We start from the raw sequence: 20,337 nt of genomic DNA, 5'->3' as shown, positions 1-20,337 counted from the left end.
TACACAGACATATTTGCATACAAAACACTCATACACATGTGAAAAAAACCAATAAACACAATTTTACAAATTTCTATAACTTTCCAAATTTCTACAAGACAATATATACATATCCTTAATAACCAAAAACTACTGAGTCACCAAGCAAAAAACCTGCTATTAAGCACTTCGAAGAGCTAGGTGGTGGTGGTGCATGTTTTTAATCCCAGCACTCGGGAAGCACAGGCAGGCAGATCTCTGGGAGTTTGAGGCCAGCTTGGTCTATAGAGTGAGTTCCAGGACAGCCATGACTGTTACAGAGAATCTCTGTCTCAAAAAACTACACACATACAAAAAGTACTTGAAAGAATAGAAAACATGGGCTTCAGATCAGCTACTGATGAAGTCTTTATTTTCTCTAATTTTCTATGGAGAAAATCATTTATTTATTTGTTTGTTCGTTTATTTATTTTGGGTTTTGGTTTGGGGGATAGGGTTTCTCTGTACAGCCCTGGCTGTCCTAGAACTTGCTTTGTAGATGGAGATAGCCTCCAACTCATAGAGAGCTGCTTGCCTCTGCCTCCCAAGTACTGGGATTAAAGACATGAGCCACTATGCCTGGCTGGGAAAATAATTTCAAACATACATTTAAAATTCTAAACAGTACTCTCATTTATTGCTTGTCATAACCAATAACTTGAAAGCTGCTTTGTATATAAAATTTCAAAATTGTTTTAAAAATAAGGATTGTAGTTACACTTTATTTTTGTTTTCTTTTTTTTTGTTGTTGTTTTTGTTTTTTGTTTTTGGGGGGTTTTTTTGAGACAGGTTTTCTTTGTGTAGTCCTGGCTCTCCTGGAACATGCTCTGTAGATCAAGTGGCCTCTGTGCCACCACAAAAGAATGTTTGAATGCTTCTGCTTTTTAAACACAGGCATGATCACAGGATAGACACAGAACACCTTGCATCAGGAGCTATAATCTGAAGGAACATACATTGGACTTAAGTTTCTTCCTCATGAATTAAGCTGACTCCATAACTGTGACTACCACTATTTTTCACTTTCCTATTCATTAAATGTGAAGTGTCAAAATTACGTATTTGGGCCGGGCGGTGGTGGTGCACGCCTTTAATCCCAGCACTCGGGAGGCAGAGCCAGGCGGATCTCTGTGAGTTCGAGGCCAGCCTGGTCTCCAAAGCGAGTTCCAGGAAAGGCACAAAGCTACACAGAGAAACCCTGTCTCGAAAAACCAAAAAAAAAAAATAATAATAATAATAATAATTACGTATTTGGGGCTGAGACTGTGTGGTCCAGTTACTAGAACACTCGCTTCACAAACACAAAGCCCTAGCTTCACTCTCTAGCACTGCATATATGGGGCAAGATGGCACAGCCCTATAATCCCAAGGCCTGAGGAAAGGAGAGGTGAGAAGAACAAAAGTTCAAGGTCACCCTTTGCTACACTGCAAGTTTAGGCCAGCCTGGGATACATGAAATTTTGTCTCAAAAGGAAAAAATATAATTTAAAAAAAAAAAAACCTTCAAGGCCATTCTCTATCACAAAGCCAAATTTTACATTTGAGGCCAGTGAACTGGTTTACCCAGTGAAGGCGCTGGCCACCAACCTGAAGACCTGAGCTCCATCCCTGGGACTCAGTGGAAAGAAGACAAGCAACTCCCAAAAGTTGTTCTCTGACTTCCACAAATGCACTGTGGCATGTATGTACCTACATGGGTACACACACACACAAACACTAATGTAAGTTCCTACTTACTACATATAAGTTGTTATACATGCTATTTTTAACCTAGGGTAAGGTGCAATGTTAATTTTTTTCATGTACACTTTATCACAATATATTTCTTTTTCTTTTTACATGTATTCTCCCTTTAGGAGTGCAGCAAATTAAGGGAGAAAAGGAGACATAGAGAGAAGGCAGAGAAGCTGACTAGCCTTAATTAATCCAATTTGTATGGAGTCCGAAAGAGAAAATGTGATGGTCCTGGCATCCTTAGATATGTCAGCCTTTTCTACATACACAATTCTGTTTTCTGAAAAGATCTTAAGCATCTGGGTCTGATTTTTTTCACTTAGTGCAAGAAAAAAATATATCCACAGTGCTTCTCATCTTCTTCCTGAAGACTACCTGCATCACTATTCCAGAAATGCTCCTTTAATGCAAAGCCCTGGCTACCTCAGTCCACCTACTTGAGGAGACCTGACAGGAGGATCTCCATAGAAGGATCCCCAACAGGGGGATATTCACAGAACGATTCCTACAGGAGTATCACCTCAATTAATACTTTAAGAGCTTTTTGTAAGAATTTCAACATACCAAAATTCATTTTCAGTAGCTCTTGAAAGAATTAGTTCACTGGGCGGTGGTACACGCCTTTAATCCCAGCCCTTGGGAGGCAGAGGCAGGCAGATCTCTGTGAGTTGAGGCCAGCCTGGGGCTACAGAATGAGTTCCAGGAAAGGCGCAAAGCTACACAGAAAAACCCTGTCTCGAAAAAACCAAAAAAAAAAAAAAAAAAAAAGAATTAGTTCAAGAGAACTAACTATGCTTATAAGATGAATCACTAACGGTCTTACTAATTAAAAAAAAAAAACCTGGAGCCAAATATTGGGGTAAAAACTGAGAGATCAGAAAAGGAGAAAGAAGCCAGCCATGTTCTTTTCACTTGGAAATCCTCAGCCAAAGAAAGCTACTTCCTGTATGTCCACGCCCATATACCTTTCTGTTCTGCATATCACTTCCTGTCTGTCTGTAGAGACCTCCAGATCTCTATGGTTAGTGATGGGATTAAAGGAATGTGTCACCATGCCTGGCTCTGTTCCTGGTGTGGCCTTGAACTCACAGAAATCTAGATGGATCTCTACCTCCTGAATGCTAGGATTAAAGGCATGTGCTACCATTGCCTGACTTCTATGATTAATATAGTGGCTGGCTTTTTCCTCTGATCTTCAGATAACTTTATTAGGGTGTACAATATATTGGGGACACAATATATCACCACATATGCTACTATATTTCATATATTTAAGATATTATACCTCCCACACGCGCACACACACAAACCAAGGTAGTGTAATGGCACAGTCCTTTAAATACAGCACTTGGGAGGCAGAGGATATCTGAGTAGTAGTCTCAAAAAAAAAAAAAAAGAAAAAGAAAAAGAAAAAAACTACAACCAAAAATAATTTTAATTTATCTCTAACATAAATTTAACATGAAAGAAAAATCTAAATAAAGAATTTTTTGCTAAAATTTCCCTCTGGTTCTTAATAAAGGCAAGGGTTATATTTAATGAAAACTTGAAATAATTATAATCATCTATAAGCTAAAGCTAAAAGGGTAAACTGGAATTTCAATAAATATAAGTGTGGCTTCTAGATAAGAAATGCTTAATACTAATGCAAAATACTAATGTCCTATGCAGATAGAGAATCCTCAAATAAGGCAGTATCTAAGGAAAACCCTCTATCCTGAAAAGACCCCAAAATGTGCAGATACTATAACCCCACAAATCAGCATACAATGCCACTTGCAAACAAGAAGAGCTGTGTAATCTGTAGACTAATTTGCACAGTCTTCAATGATAAAGACAAAGACAAGGAACAGTTATGTCCCGGCAGGTTTCATTCTACAGGAGACTAAAGTAACAGAAGAAGTGTTTTGATCTTTATGTAGAAAACAAAGGTACAGCACTCTACCTGGGTCAAGACGACAGAATGTGTATCGTCTTATTCCTAACACAGTTTAAATAAAATTAAAAAGTGTACCCAAACAGAATCAAATGAGTGGAAAGGTCATGCTTATCCCAAGTCCTCAACATGTGTTGTTTAAAAATAACTAAATAAACTATGTTGGTACGGGCCTGTACTCCTAGCCCTGGGGAGGCTAAGGCACGAGGAAAGACAATTTGGGGCCAGCCTGGGCTACAACATGAAACCCTGTCTCAAAAGAGAGAGAGAGAAAGAGAGAAGAGAATGGGAAAGAGCCCAACCAGTTGGGTCTACCTTTTGAGTACTTAAATTTACACAGTTCAACAAGACTTGTTCATTACTCAGAAGTAAAAGGTTCTATAACAAAGTTGATTAAAAACAAAACAACGGACTGGAGAGGTGGCTCAGGGGTTAAGAGCACTGACTGGTCTTCCAGAGGACCCGAGTTCAATTCCCAGCACCCACATGGCAGCTCACACTTGTCTGTAACTTCAGTTTTAGAGGACCCCAATAAAAAAAAGAAAAAAACAAAACTTTCTTCATTATTTGACTAGCATCTCCTTCCATAAAAACAACTTAAATATATTGATTCAAACTAGACCACATTCACAGCACACTAGTAAAATTCAGAAGAAAAAGCAAGCGAGACATGGTAGAGCATGCCTGTTGTCCTGGCTGTACCGGGGCTGAGGCAGAGGATAACTTGAGCCCAGGAGTTCATAGGCAACAGAGTAAGAAACTTTTTTCTTTTTAAAGAAAGAACACAACTTGAAATTCACTTGTTACTAGTAAAGTGTACTGCAAGAACTATCATATACTGATGGAAAGAATGTAAAATTGCATAGCCATTCTAGAAAATACTGGCAGTTTCTCAAAATTAAGCGTAAGCTACCACATGACTCTACAATCTCACTCTTTGGAATCTATCCAAGAGAAATAAAAACATGTCCTCACATATTATAAATCCATAAACAAAATGTAATATATAGTTCATGCAATAACATTCAGCAACAATAAAGAACAAAATACTAACACATGCTACAATACAAATGAACCTCAAAACATTATGCTGGGGAAAGAAGCCAGATGCAATGACAGCATATGTGTGCAGTGTTTAAAAAAGAAGGGTCCCGCACAAGTATGGGCATGTGAACAACCCAGGGGGTAGTGCTGTCTGGGGAAGCTGTAAGCCTTTAGGAGGTGCAGCCTTGCTGGAGGAAGTCTGTTACTGGAGTAGGCTTGCAGAGTAAAAAGCCTCCCTCACTTCCAGTTTGCTGTTACTACCTGCTTGTGGTTGGGGAGGTCAGTTCTCGCCTTCCTGTCTCTGCTTCCATGCCTGCTGCCTACTGCTACACCACCTCGCCATGATGGGCTCTTATTCCCTGGGATGTAAGCCAACAGAAACTTTCTTCTACAAGGTGCCTTGGCCGTGGTGTTTTATCACAGCGACAGAAAAGTAACTACTAGACTATGATACCATTATGTAGAACTTACAAAAAAGATAAACTTATAGAAGCAGATCTGGAGATGGGACTGGAGTCAGGAGTGACTGAGAACCTACACAATACAATTTTACTGTAATGAGAACATGCTGTGGTGACAGTTTAATTAAATTACAAACTTAAAATGTATTAATTTATAGGATATAAAGTATACCTCAATGAAGCTGATGAGCCAGGTGTAGTAACACACTCTTTTATTCCCAGCACTCAGGAGGCACAGGCAGGTGGGTTGAGTTCAAGGCCAGCCTGGTCTATATAGCAAGTGCCAGGACAGCCAGAGTTACATAATAGAGACCCTGTCCCAAACAAAACAAAACAAAAAAGCTTGATGAAAATAAAAAGCTAGTAAGCAATCAGCCAGAGTTTGGTTTCAGACCTAGTCTAAGAACAATAAGAGATAGAAGCATGCACACTGTCTACACCTGAAAATTATATTTATATATCTAACCAATTATTAGGAAGGACTTATAAGCAAATACAGTATTATATATTACTCCCTTTCTCTAACTGCACACCACCAGTAGATATATAATAACTCTAACTCAAAATTTACTTCTGTAACTACTGTAAATACAGCATACGCATTTACATTTATAAACATTAGTTAAAAGCCAAATAAAAACGTTAGTAATCATGGAGTTGGCAAAATGGTTCAGCATGTGAAAGTACTGCTGCCATGTCTGATACCCTGAGTTGAATCCCTTAAGAGAGACTCCCACAAATTGTCCTCTGACTTCCTAATGGCATGTACATACCCACAAACACACACACATACACACAAATAAATGTAACATGTAATAAAAGTTGTCCTAAAATAATAGTAAACAGATTGCTGTCTTAAAGTTTTTATTGTAAGGACATCTGAATTTTTTTTCCCCATTTTTTTTTCCAAGATAAGTTCTCTCTGTGTAGCCCTAGCTACAGAGATCTGTCTGTCTCTACCTCCCGAGTGCTGGGAGACATCTGGTTTCTTGATCAAAATCTTTCATGCCCTTTGAGACTTTTTTTTTCAATTTTGTTAATAAGCAAATATCACTTTATTACTAAGAGCCAATATGCTCTTTAAAGGGTTAACCTGAAAGACACCACCAGCATCTCACCTGTTCTTGAACATGAACGCTGACTTAACCCAGGAATCACCTGACTCCACAGGGAACTAGATGTGATTAACTAGAAGCTAGTGCAGGGAACAGATGACAAATGATTAAAGGCTGTTCAGACCACATAGTGTCTTTACTTCACGTAGAACACAGAATAGGATTAGTTTTTATTTCTCTAGAAACAGTTTCAGAGCAACCTAGAAAATGCCTACATGATTATTTACTTTTTCTACAAGACCAACAGTTCCACCTGACCAAACCTGGATCCTCTCAGCATACAGATGTTTGTCTACCTTCCTTCTTATGGATAGACCAGAGCCAAATGACAGGAACATCAAAATGTTTACTTGGGATCACTTCTAGAGGGAATACACCTCTAAAGATATCACTTCTATTACTTAAAACTGAATTACTGTTTAATTCAACAAATAGCTAAAGAACATAACAGGAAGACAAAAGCATCTATATACCCTAATAGTTTACATTCTATGCCTTAAATAAAAATAAACTCACAAGCAAAGTGTCGTCCCCTATGCCCATAGCCTCAAGCACTCAAGAGGCTGAGGCAGGAGGTTCAGGAGTTCAGGGACAGCCTGGGCTAGAAAGGGAGTCAGCTACACGGTGAGCTCTTGTGTTCAACAACAACAACAATAAGTAACCACAAAGGCCAGGAAGTATAAAAAAAATACTTTAATACTGTAAGAATTCCTCAGCAAAATGACCGAAGCATTAAAGTACGCTTGCTTCTACAAAAGGTAACTAACCTCAATAATGAATGAAGTATTAGAAACTAGTTCCCAATTTATAATCCCTTAAATTTTCTATCACTTATATTGTAACTAAAATTGCTCAAAAATCTTTTGCAGAATGAAGTGAACTAGGGTATTAAATATAAAATGATCAATTGTAAAGCACTTCTGGTACCTGGAAAACAAGCCACAAAGTCCCCTTGAACTTAGAAACATTCTTCAAGAGTTAACACCAAGGAACCAAAAGGCAATCCTAACATCCCAGAGAAAGAAAAAGAAAATAAACATGAGAATGGGGAGAACAGAACATTTTCCAAAAAGGTAAATGAAGGTCATTTATAACAAGCCAACTGCAGACCTGCCCAAGAACATCTACATAATGTAATCACACCTTGAAGAAGCTGGAAAGCAGATGCAAGGAGAGCAGCTCCCAGCAAGGGTACAGGATAAAGATGGGCAGCCACCATGCCTCGAGTCCAACTTGCATATTAAGCTCCATATAATAAACAAGCTCACTAATGGTTAAGTGTCCTTTTGTGCATTGCGAGTTTCGTTTTTTTTACACTTACTGTGTATGTGTCACAGTGCACACGTAGAGATCAGAAGACAACTTGTGGGAGTCAATTCCTTTTTGTCTACCATGTGGGTTCCAGTGATCAAACTCAAGGTCACCAGGCTTGGCAGCAAGGAGCAACTGAGGCACCCCACCAACCCTCTGGATTTTCCATGACATGTCATCCTGGGCCATCAATTTGATCTTCCCCAATAAACCTCATCACAAACAGCAAGTACAGAATGATTTTAAGTATAAGACACTTCCTGTCTTACCAGCCATTTCCAGAGAAAAACTAAAAAGAAATGGGTTTTAAACAAAGCTTGGTTAGACAACATAACCATGACTAAGGACTTGAAGATGATTATTAAGAAAACACAAGTCTATTAGTAACTGATTTTTAGCAAAGATGCTAAAGCAACTCAGCAAAAAAGGAAAAACAATTGTCTCAAAAAAAAAATGCTGAGTAGTCTGAGGTAACTAGATAGTTATGTGAAGGAAAAGAAAATCAGCTTCAATTCCTAATGTGCACCACACACTAAACATGGTGAAGTGTACCATAGACCTGTATATAAATGTTCAATCATACAGCTTCTAGAATAAGAGCAAAAGAGTATTTCCATGTCATAAGGCGAGGTAACAATTACTTGGACAGAAAAAGCAGTAACCTTTTTGAACTGGTTAAAAACATACATACCAGACTGAGAAAAAACATTCACAAAACAAATTTCACAGCATTCCCTTTATACACAAAATCATTTCTATGTCTAGCACGTAAAAACGTGTATGATGACAGCCCAACTTTTCCAAAGGGCAGATGATTCACACACACACACACACACACACACACACACACACAGAGCCAGTATGTATGGTAGTCATCAGGGATATGTACATTACGATACAATGAGCTACCACTACCCACCAAAGGATTTTTTTTAATGTTAGGGAACATGCAGAACAACTGGAATCCTCCCTCGTGTGTTGTTGGCACAAGTGTAAAACAATGTAACCATTTAAAAAACGATCTGGCCATTTCCTAAATAGCAAATATACATATACCCTGTGACACAGCAATTCTACCTCAATATCAACACAAGAGAAATAAAAAATAAACCTTACAAAGGCTTAGCACTAATTGAAATTTTTATTTTATTTTATTATTACTATTTTGTTTTGTTTTGTTTTTCAAGAAAGGTTTTCTCTGTGTAACAGTCCTGGCTGTCCTGTAACTCACTCTGTAGACCAGGCTGGTTACAAACTCACAGAGATCCACCTGCCTCTCCCTACTGAGTGCTGGGATTAAAGGTGTGTGCCACTACCACCCGGCCTCACAACTTTTTCTAAAAGGCAGGATCTCGCTATGTAACTGTGGATGACTTGGAACTCAATGTTTAGACCAGGCTGGACTCAAAGTCATAGAGCTCTGCCAGCCTCTACCTCCCGAGTGCTGGGATTAAAGGCATGCACCACCATGCCCCAGCTTATAATGTTTATTAAATTATTTTAGAGTATATTATAAATTCATAATATTTATATCACAATATTATTAAATTTAAAATCTGTGTTTTAATGTTTATATTGACTATTATATTAATAAATTTTAATGTTATATAAATCTTATAAATATAAATTTATAATATTATGTTTATGTCATACATATAAATTTATAATATTTATTAAAAACCAAACCAGAAGTAGACGTGGTAGACCATACCTGTAACCCTAGCATCCAGGTAGCCGAGGCAGGAGAATCACAAATTTGAGCCCTGCCTAGGCTAATTAGCTAGACTCTCTCTCAACAAAACTAACAGCCCTGTTAGTTAACAAAAAATAGCTGAATGATTGTGATTTATATATACAACAAATTTTAATCTGCAATAAAGAGATATCGTGCTAGTACACAAAATACCATGCATTAATCTCAAAACATCTGCTAAGGTAAAGAAGCCAGACAAAGCCAGGAAAGCATGTACTATACAATCTCATTTGTATCAAGTACTAGAAAAGATAAAAGTAACATTTAGTTCAAAAACAAAATATATCACGTTCAAAAACAAAAAATATCACACAAACAGAGGGAGGGGGTGGATGTGAAGTTGGTTGAAAAGGTACTTGGGTTGGTAATAATGCTCTGTATTTTTAAAGATTTGAATCACAGTACATTTTTTTCAAAATCATCTATGTATATATAAGACTTGTGCATTCTACTTTGTGCAAATTTAATCTTTTTTTTCCTCCTTATTTTGGTTTTGTAGGTAGCTCAGGCTGGCCCTTCTCACCATGTAGCTGTTGTCAGCCTTGAACTCATAACAGTCCTCCTGCTTCATCCTCTGGAGCTGGGTTATAATCACACACCAGCTGAATTCTGACCTAATGAAATACATGCTGAAATATAAGGACCTACATTAAGCCTCTAACTTAAAGTGGACCAAAACCAAAAGCTGTAGTGGTAAATGGGTAAAGAGATAATTGAAAAGATTTGGTAAAGGAGGAATTGAAAAGATTCCGTAAAGTTGTACAAGGCTGTCCATTGTCAATGTTTACAACTCCATTCCCAATACAAGTTTGTGGAAACTCTTCGAATGAGTTCCAGGAACCCATAACAGCGAAACATACAAAACTATCTAAATATCCTTCAAATAGGGTGGTGCTGTGGAACAATCTTTGTACACTGTAAATATGTATTACTCTCATTGGTTAATAAAAGAGCTTACTGGCCTATAGCTGGGCAGATAGAAATTAAGCAGGAGAGCCAGACTAGGTGGATGCTGGGAAGAAGGGCAGAGTCTCCAGAGTCTAGAGCAACAGGCAGAGGAAGCAAGAGATGTACATGCTGTACTGAGATAAGGTACCAGGCCATGTGGTAGAACACAGATTAAAAATAAGGATTAATTTAAGTTGTAAGATCTGGTTAGTAACAAGACTAAGCTATTGGCTGAGCATTTATAATTAATATTAAGTGTCTCTGTGGCTATTTGGAGTGACTTGCAGTCCCAATGGAAAAACTCCATCTACAGAGTGGAGCTACACTTTAACTTATTATGGCAATGAAAATGAATTACACCACAGGTGAGACAGCTCTCAGAATCACACAACTGAAACCCAGAGTCAGAATGAGAACATACAGGCTGAGGATAGCTCAGTGTAGACACCTTACCCAGCTGTGTCATGTCCTAGCTTCAACCCCCAACACTCAACATAAAGCACAAATGAAAATATAGAAATGATAACATAAGTTTAGAAGACAAGCAAAACTAAGCAGTATTATTTAGAGAGACCCATAAAGTAGTAATCTAAAAAGGTGGAGCACGGAACAATCAAGCTCAAGAACTGTGGAAAAGAAAAAACAAGGGCTGAATCCACCAACAACACTGCTGGAAGTGACTATGATGTAAGATGCTTCAAAATTCACATTTTCATGCTATATCTTTTAATATTGACAAATTCAATAGGGAAAGTAACATTCAGCAAAAATAAAATATTCAGGCTTTAACAATGATTGTTCTTTTGTATTTGTTTGTGGCAGGGTCATAACATGTATACCTAGCTGACCTGGCACTTGTTATATAACCCAGGCTGGCCTCAAACTCACTATAATCCTCCTGCCCTCAGCCACCAGAATGCTGGGATTTCAAGCATGCACTATCTCATCCAGGTTTGCACTATTCTTTGGAACTATTCAAGGGCATACACGTACGCAGTTATGTTTCCTTAGTTTGTGTGCACTACCAGCCTTACTCTGGGGCCAAGACTCTTCAAACTACAGATTTTATTTTAAACTTTAAATGGTAATACAGTACACATGCTGTAAATTCCCTAGAACCTTCTTGGGGATAAGACAGCATCCTGAAACCAAGGTACTAATATTTCTCCAGTGAAATCCATCATTATTTACAAAAAGAGCAGTGCACTTTTTGTAGACTGCAAACACTCTAAAAGAAGATCAGTTCAGAAGCTGCCATTAAATAAATAAGTTTTAGTAAGAATTTATTTTCAGAGCTGTTTATGTACCAAAATTATAGTTAAAGGATTATGGACCTAAACCTAAAAAGAGGTTCAACTTGGTCTAAACAGTAAATTTCACAGACCACTAAAAGCCAATTCATTTTCTCTACGGTTTGTAAGTTTTAGGGACAGTGAAATGGCAGGAAAAAGCACACTGCCTAGCCGAACAACCTGAGTTAGACCTCAACACTCAAATAGTAGGAGAGAATCAACTCCTCAAGAGCTTTCCTCAGCTATCCACACACTGCTCACCAAAAAAATAAAAATGTTAAAAACAACAAAAATGTAAGTTTTAAATTAATCTGTATATTCTAAATGTCCACCTCTACTTCATAAATGAACATGTACAAAATAATTGTACATCTTTTATTCTATTTAATTTTTAATCACATCTTTAAAATAGTTTCAGTCATTACTTGTAGGGAGGGGTGAACACACGTAATTGTATTTTAATTGTGTGAAGGGCCAGCACTAAATGGAATGATCCTAAGCACTGTGATACGTATTTTCATGGAGCTGGAGCCATAGTCCAGAGGCAGACACTCACCTAGCATGTGTAAGGCTTTGAGGTCAATACTCAGAACTACCAAAAATAAAATTTCGGTACAGTAAGATTTTCATATCGGTGGCAGGTACCAGTGCTAATTAGGTGTTTGGGGGCCAGCCAGGTGGCTCAGCGGTTACAGGCACGTGCTGCCAAGCCGGACAGCTTCAGTTTGATCACTGGAATCCCCATGGTGGAAGGAGAGAGCCGACTCCTACAAACTGTCCTCTGACCTCCACACCTGTGCCATGACACACAACACCCCGCCCCAAAACACAATCAATAAATAAAATGTCAAGTTAAACAGTTTCAATGGGTATTTTGTTTTTCAACCCACTGAAATTGTAAATAAATATCTGATCCCCTTTACCCATTCACAAAAACCTAGGTACCACAGGTTACTATGACTTCCTACTCTCTGGAAGAACAAAATAAGATCCCAGCGCACAAACCTTAAGACCGTTCTCCAGTACATTTGTACGTTAACTAAAACACAGTTGGCAAGTGAGGATTCCCAACAGCACAACACACATTTTCCCAAAGGTTTCAAACACTACAAAAGAGTTATCACCTAAGGTCCTCCCTTAAAAATATTGCAACACTGACCTTCAAAAGAGGCTCCATGAATAAAGGTACTTCCCATCAAGCCTGCCAATCCCATGACCTGAGTTTGGTCCCTCGAACCCACATGATAGGAGGTGAGAACTGACTCCAACAAGTTGTCCTCTGACCTCCACACGGGTGCCATGGCAGGGCACACACCCTCACACACACAAAATAAATGTTTTGTTTTTTAAATTACAGAAGCAAATCTCCCTGAAAACTATTTTTATATAATACCAAGCAGCTCACAATCTGCAGCTTCAAAAGAGCTGCTGATTTTAGAGCCAAATAAAGCAACTAGCCTCTGAAAGAAACAAGATAATTTAGTCTGTACCCTGATAGTGTCCTGGAATCCAGCCCTATAGATGCACAGCTGTGATTAGTACTCTATGATGTCAAACTCAAAATGATAATGGCAGGCAACTGGAACATTACAGAAAATTCTAGTATACTTGATCATCTCTTGCCATTTTTGGCAATATAAAGCTTTCAATGGTACTTTCTAGGGTTCTGAATATAGTAACCAAATTCCATACTAGGTTTGTATCAGACTATTAAAAATATTTTTTCTAGGCTGGCAGTTGTGGCGCCTACCTTTAACCCCAGCACATGGGAGGCAGAGTCAGGCCTATCTCTGTGAGCTCAAAACCAGCCTGGTGTACTGTGCAAGTTCCAGGACACCAAAGCTACACAACAAAAGCCTGTCTCAAAACACACACACACACACACACACACACACACACACAGAGAGAGAGAGAGAGAAGAGAGAGAGAGAGAGAGAAATTTTCTAGAATAAAACCAAAAGAAAAGCAATGATTAATTGTGAAATAAAGCTCATAGTACTATTTCAAATCTTCAAAGCAATAACAGCTATTATTTCATGAGCATTTTTTATAATATTGGCTTAAAGACTAATTTACAGAGTTACAGTGTGGAGAGATGAAAAGGCTGTGAGGATGAATGAAAGTGTGATGGTTGGCACAATGTGAATGTACTTAACATCACCCAACTGTGTACTTACACATGGTTTAAATAGCAAATTTTATGTATACTACTACCACAATTAAAACGTTACTTTGTCTTAGTCAGAGTTACCACTGCTGTGATGAAACACCATGATGATAGCAACTTGGGAAGGAAAGGGATTATTTGGCTCACACTTCCATACACTGTTCATCATCAAAGGAAATCAGGACAGGAACTCACACAGGGCAGGAGCTGATGCAGAGGCCATGGAGGGGCGCTGCTTACTGGCTTGCTCCCCATGGCTTGTTCAGCCTGCTTTCTTATAGAACCCAGGACCACCAGCCCAGGGATAGCACCACCCACCGTGGGCTGGGCCCTCCCCCATCAGTCACTAACTAAGAAAATGCCTTACAGCTGGATCTTATGGTGACATTTTTCTCAGTTGAGGTTCCCTCCTTTCAGATGACTCTAGCTTGTGCCAAGCTGACATAAAACTAGGCAGCACATAACTCATTCTGGTATTTCATGATAAAATATATGTAACAGATACAATTACTGTAACTTTAATGATGTTTCTGACTTCTATCAGTGTACAAGAGAGGCACCAGGAACCTCACTCCTAAGGTATAAAGGGCACATTTTGACTTAGTAACATTTGCTGCACTCCAGAGTCATACCTGAACTGATTCTCAATGACATGTCATCAACTAAAAGCAGCTTGCTGTCACATCAGCACCTGGTATCAACCCTCCTAACAGTGATATGTCACCTTAACAAATGTGGTCTTGACTGTATTAAACACTCAAGAAAGGAACTAAACTGTTCCTGACCACGTGCCACAATTCAGGAAATATTTTAATAAAACAAAATGGTCATGTCAACAGGTATAAACAGCTTAGTTCCAAGCTCAGAATAACCCTAATAATAATGAGTAACATCACTAACAAGAAACGAATGTGAAATGTAAAACATTTCTATGTGGGATTGAGGATGAACCTGGTGAATCCTTAAGACTTACAGATACTATTTTTAATCGAACTTTCTGGCCTAGGATCAAAGTTTTGCTAGCAAAATACCCAAGTGAAAATTCTGGCAGTGATGCCCGAGAAGCTTTGCTCTATCTACGGAAAGGCTACGACCCCAATCCTACTCTGAACTAAGGAATTCCAAAAACTGTCCCACAAGAACACACGAACCCACTACCAAGCAAAAAAAAAAAAAAAGAAAATACCCCCTAGAGCCAAAATCTCTACATTCTACATATCTGATAGAAAGATATCCATCCACTCTCTAGTGGGTTCCTGCACTGTGGCCAAACAGGACTGAGTCATTGCAAGTGATTCCAGAAACCTCAAAGGACAACCAACGGCCGCAGAAGAAAAGTTAGTCAGTGGAAAGGGAGGAGACAGTTTTTCTCATCACAGACTCAATAGGCTTCTCCTAGCAGGGCCCAGAACTGGCATGCTTTTTGGCAGAGAATGCCTGATCACCCACCCTACATCTAGCCCTCCAGAGCTAATAGCCAGAGTATCTTCTTCGACTTCTCCTCCTCGGGATACATGTCCACACCACTCTTTTTTCCCCATAAATGCATCTCTCGCTGCACAGTAACCAAATGTGTTTGCCAAACATAATTGCTTCCCCCAAGACCAGAAATATGCCAGCGTTCTATGAGGCGTTTATTGTAAAACATGTTCTTTTCTTAATCAAGCTCCAGTCTTAATCAATCGAGCAGCCTTCCCAAGGCTGTTAATTTAGATTTTGGAATGCTCTGGGAATGACAAGATGAAGGGGAGAGATGTATTCCATTCTACAATTCAGACTCGTTTCTTGGCTTCGGAGCAACAATCTCCGGAAATTTAATTTACATAAATTCAAATGCACTAAATGGCTACTATGGAATGTCCAAGAGCAACTGGAAACAGCAAACTTGAGCTGTGCCTTCCCAGATTCCTGCCGAGGAGGACCGAGGGCGGGCAGCTCTTTGTCATGTACCCCAGGTGGCAACTCCCAACAGGGAGAGCATCGGGTTTCTTTCTCCCTCGATTTCACCCTAGCTCCCACGCCGCGTGACACTTCCCAATGGGCTAGTCCGGGGGTAGGAAGCACAGCCAATCCTCCACCTTTCCGCCCTAAGCCGACTGGGTAGGCGGGAAGGAGCCCAGGGGTGTTTCCTCCCGGCGCGCTCCAAGAAAGGGGGCGGCCGGGATGACACCCGCTCCCGTGGGAGGTGGACCGGAGGCATCCCAGGTGGGGTCTCCACTCCGGAACCTGACTCTCCAGCCCCCCGAGCAGCCGGAAGCTGGGCGGGTGGGCCAAGAGAGGGGGGACGACGGGGGACGGGGGACGACGGGGGAGCAGGCAGGGCGGGGAGCCCCGTCCTTAGCCGGCACCTACCAGCAAGCTCTCCACGTTGATGGGCGAGCGAGGGTCTCGGATGAGCGCCTCCAGCTTCCTCTGGCGGCTCGCGCCCGCCCCGTCCCCCGGCGCGGCCTCAGGGGCGCCGGGCATTTTCCCCGTCGGCGGGGGCCGGCTCATGCCGCTTCGCCGGGCCTAGCGCCGCCCGCGGAAACCTTCCGCCCCGGGGGGCCCGCCGCGCGCGCGCGCGCCGCCGCCGCCGCCTGCCGCCTGTATGAGGAGCCGCCCCGGCCCGGCCGGCGGGGAGCAGCGAGAGGCACACGGCGTCCCCGCCCCTCCGCCGCACGCGCGCCGCCCGGCCCGTCGCGAGCTCGCCAGGAGCCGGCGGGCGGGAGCGGGGAAGGGGCGCCCAGCGCCGCGCCGCCCCGCCCTCGGGGCTCCGGCCGCTAGGGCCGCCGCCCGGCCGCCCGCATGTCGCCGCCGGCCGCCTCTCGCGCGCCCACAAGCCCGCTCCCTTCCACACACACCACACGCACACGCACACGCACACTCGCACACACACGGTCCGCGCCGCGGCCCTGCTCGGCCGCGCGCCGCCGCTACCCACAAGCCCCTCCGCCCGCGGCCGGCCGCGCGCCCGCGCGCGCTCGTGTGTGTGTGTCCGTCCACCCACCCACCCCTCTCCGCCCCGCCCACCCCGGCGCGTCCCCCCCGCGGCTCGCCCCGCCCACCCTGGCTCCGGCCCCGCCCCTCCCTCCTCCCCCCTCCCTCCGCAGAGCTGAGCTGAGCTGCGCGGCGGTGCAGAGCTTCCTTTCCGCTCCCCCTCGCCCCGGCCGGTCTCGCTTCCTCGTCTGCCCCGTTTCCCCGGGCAGTGAGGCGGGACGGGTCGCAGCGCCTCCCTCCCCGTCGTCCCCGCTGCGTTTCCCGCGTCCTCCGGCCGGACCCCGCGGCCTTGCTGACGTCCTCGCCCCCCGCCCGCCTGCCCGCCCGCCGGGTCCCGCTGACTCAGCGCGCAGCTATGCAAGCCGCGCCGAACTCCAGCGCCCCGGGGCCGTGGCCTGGGGCTTCAGGGGGGCGGGGAGGCCGCGCCCCTAGCCTGAGTTTAGTGTCTGGGTCTCGCTCGAGTCTGAGTTCCCCCCGGGCAGGGAGACCTGGAGGAGTTGCTCCCGCCTCCGGGGCACTAATCCTGGGCTCTCCGAAACCTTTGAGCCCTTCCCTGACCGCGGTGTCCGCCTGGCCTTAGACCTTAGACACTGGCCGGGCGGAGGGAACGGGAGGGCAATGGGGAAGCGCTTCTGCATTCATGGGGGCCTTGCTTTGGGAGTGAAAGAGGGGGCTGCTTCTCCGCATTCCTGCCTTCTCGCTGCCCCCGAGCCATTGGTCAGATCCTCTCAGGGCGCAATCTGAAAACTATGTGCCAAGAGCCATAAAACTGTTCACCGAGCCCCTTTGACCCAGTAAGCCCATTTAAGGAAGTCCAAGTGTAAGGAAATGATCCAAAGAGGGGAGGACTTTGTGTGAAGATGTTTACAACTGGGCTATTCAGAATGTTCGTCATGACCAAAGTCCTGGGAGTGGACTCAGTCGTCCTGCAATTGAATAATCCAAACAAGCTCTGTCACATTCAGGGAAGACTCCTGAAGGTATTGCAGGCCGGTTAAGAAGACGGGAAAATGCAAAGGGGATCATGAATACTCTGAAATGAGCAGCTAAGCAAATGAAAATGCACTTGTTCTTCAGTGGGATTTTTTTCCCCTTCTAAAGATGCTAAGGAGGGCGGTGGTGGCACACGCCTTTAATCCCAGCACTCAGGAGGCAGAGGCAGGTGGATCTCTGAGTTCGAGGCCAGCCTGGTCTACAGAACAAGTTCCAGGACAGCCAGGGCTGCATAGAGAAACCCTGTCTCGGAAAAAAAAAAAAAACCAAAAAGATGTTAAGAAGCCTATTGAATTTCAGAACTTGAAAAACTATACTTATTGATGGGTCACTCTAAGAGAAGCTCCAAGTGTAATAATACCCCTAAATAGTGAGACTGTCGGGCTCTAGTGGGTGGCAGTGCTCTGTTTGCAGACATGCTCCAGCCCTGGCCTTGTCAAAACCTCCCTCACCCAGCATGCCTTCTAGGAACATCTCTCCACTCTTTGTAAAGTCACTCTGACTTGGACTAAGGCAGGAAGAGGCCCTGGATGACTCAAGAGAGCCCTTTCTGTTGCAGATAATAGAACTGCCCTCTGGTCAAAAAAAAAAAAAAAAGTAGAACTTCAAGCCTGTAGGTGAATTTGCTCCTTTGTACCTCCACAGACCCAAAGCAGGGAGGGTAGAGTCGGCTGACCACTCCCTCCCACTAATGCACCGGAGCAAAATAATTAGATATTCATGATTACAGATCTTATAGGTCCTTTTCCTGGTGATAGTATCATAGGCTTCCAAAAGGAACACTGTGATCTTTAGGTTACAAATTAATTTTTGAAATGACCGGCTGTATGTTTTTATGGACTTTGGTGGAGTGGCCATGGTCGCCAGCCTTGGGAACCTTGTTTTAAGAGAACGGTAGTACCCAGGCGTGGTGGTGCGCATCTGTAATCCCAGCACTCAGGAGGTAAAGGCAAGAGGATCTGGAGGTAAAGGCTATCTTTAGCTCCATATCAAGTGTGAGGTCATCTAGGAGTACAGGAGATCCTATCTCAAACAAAACAAAATAGACCTAAAATAGGAAGCTGAGGCAATGTCTCGATGAGTAAAGGGCTGATCTCGCAAGCGTGAGGACCTGAGTTCAAGCCCCGCACCCATGTAAGAAGTCTGCCGCATACCTGTAGTCTCAGTTCCGGGAAGGTAGACACAGCAAGATCCCTAAGGCTTGCTGGCCAGCCAGCCCAGCCAAGTGAGAGACCCTGTCTCAAATAAATGAATAAATAAGGTGTAAAGCAATTAAGAAAGACACACAATGTCAATCTCTGACCTCCACACGTACCAGCACGCGCGCGCGCACACGCACACACACACACACACACACACACACACATATGTGCACCTGAATATATGCATACACACAAAACACAAAAAAGTAAATAAACAAAGCAACACTAGTGATCAACAAGATGAGCGTGCTTTTACGGATAGCCGTTCGGTTTAGAAGGCTTGGGGGCCGTTGTGATGTCTCAGCAGGTAAAGATGCTTACCGCGCAAGCCTGGCGGTTTGAGTTCCATATCAGGAACCCACATAAAGGTGGAAGGGGAGAACCAGCTCGACAAAGTTGTCCTCTGACTTCCACACATGCACCCACACCCAGAAACCACGCGCGCGCACACACACACACACACACACAAGACCCACACCGTTGCCTGCCTGGAAGAAAACACTTGTCTCATGATTAAGTATTAAAACACCTTCCTCTGTCTGTTTCTCTTCCAGTTCATTTTTGGTCAGCAGGATCATTCCTATTCACAAAAGGAATGCACACATGAATTCTAGTTGAAAGTTCAAACAAGCCAGAAGTATATAGAATAAAACCTGAAATTGTCTTTTAGTGTTTACCCTCACATTCCTTTACATTTTTCTTTTCTTTTTCTTTTTTCTTTTTTTTTCTTTTTTTTTTTTTTTTTTTTTTTTTTTTTTTTTTTTTTTTTTTTTTGGTTTTTCGAGATAGGGTTTCTCTGTGTAGCTTTGCACCTTTCCTGGAACTCACTCTGTAGCCCAGGCTGGCCTCGAACTCACAGAGATCCGCCTGCCTCTGCCTCCCGAGTGCTGGGATTAAAGGCGTGCGCCACCACCGCCCGGCTACATTTTTATTTTATTTATTAATTTTTTTTAGACAGGATGTCACTTAGAAATCCAGGCTGTCGAGGAACTTACTATGTAGTCCAGGATAGCCTCTAACTCATGGCCATTCCCTACCTAACATCTACCACCCAGGAGTGCCTTCTAGACCTTCTGACACTTTGTGGTACAAATTAAGGGTCCAGGGGTCCCCTTTTTTTAATCTATTGGAGAACATGCCCTCATTTTCAGTTGTTTTATTTTTTATTTTAAAAAATTGATACAATATGGGCATGGTGCGACGCTTTAATCCACACTCGGAGCAGAGCAGGTGAATCTCTTGAGTTCGAGCCACTGCTACAAGTGAGTTCAAAAGTGCAAAGCTACACAAGAAAATGTCTCGAAAAAAAAAAAAAAAAAAAAAAAAAAAAAAAATTGATACAATATATTTTGATTCTGTTTTTCCTTCCCCTCGTTTCTAGTTTTTA

At 42.5% G+C, this 20,337-nt stretch overlaps 1 protein-coding gene across 4 annotated transcripts in view; it reads right to left on the bottom strand.

Moving 5' to 3' along the window:
* Window positions 1-16,464, bottom strand: part of Rock2 (Rho associated coiled-coil containing protein kinase 2) — a 104,206-nt gene extending 87,742 nt beyond the window's left edge. For 2 of the 4 annotated variants that reach the window (XM_028877678.2, XM_028877679.2), the window contains exon 1: window positions 16,132-16,272. In XM_028877678.2, the coding sequence (XP_028733511.1) occupies window positions 16,132-16,272 (141 nt within the window). Of the gene's footprint in view, window positions 1-16,131 lie in introns of all 4 variants that reach the window. The other 2 variants (XM_028877677.2, XM_037198154.1) reach the window with 2 other exon arrangements.
* Window positions 16,465-20,337: the final 3,873 nt, after the last annotated feature.

Source organism: Peromyscus leucopus, chromosome 22 (genome assembly GCF_004664715.2).
Source record: "Peromyscus leucopus breed LL Stock chromosome 22, UCI_PerLeu_2.1, whole genome shotgun sequence".
Classification (NCBI taxonomy): Eukaryota; Metazoa; Chordata; class Mammalia; order Rodentia; family Cricetidae; genus Peromyscus; species Peromyscus leucopus.
Note: the sequence above shows the minus strand (reverse complement) of the source record. Positions and strands in the feature narration are given on the sequence as shown.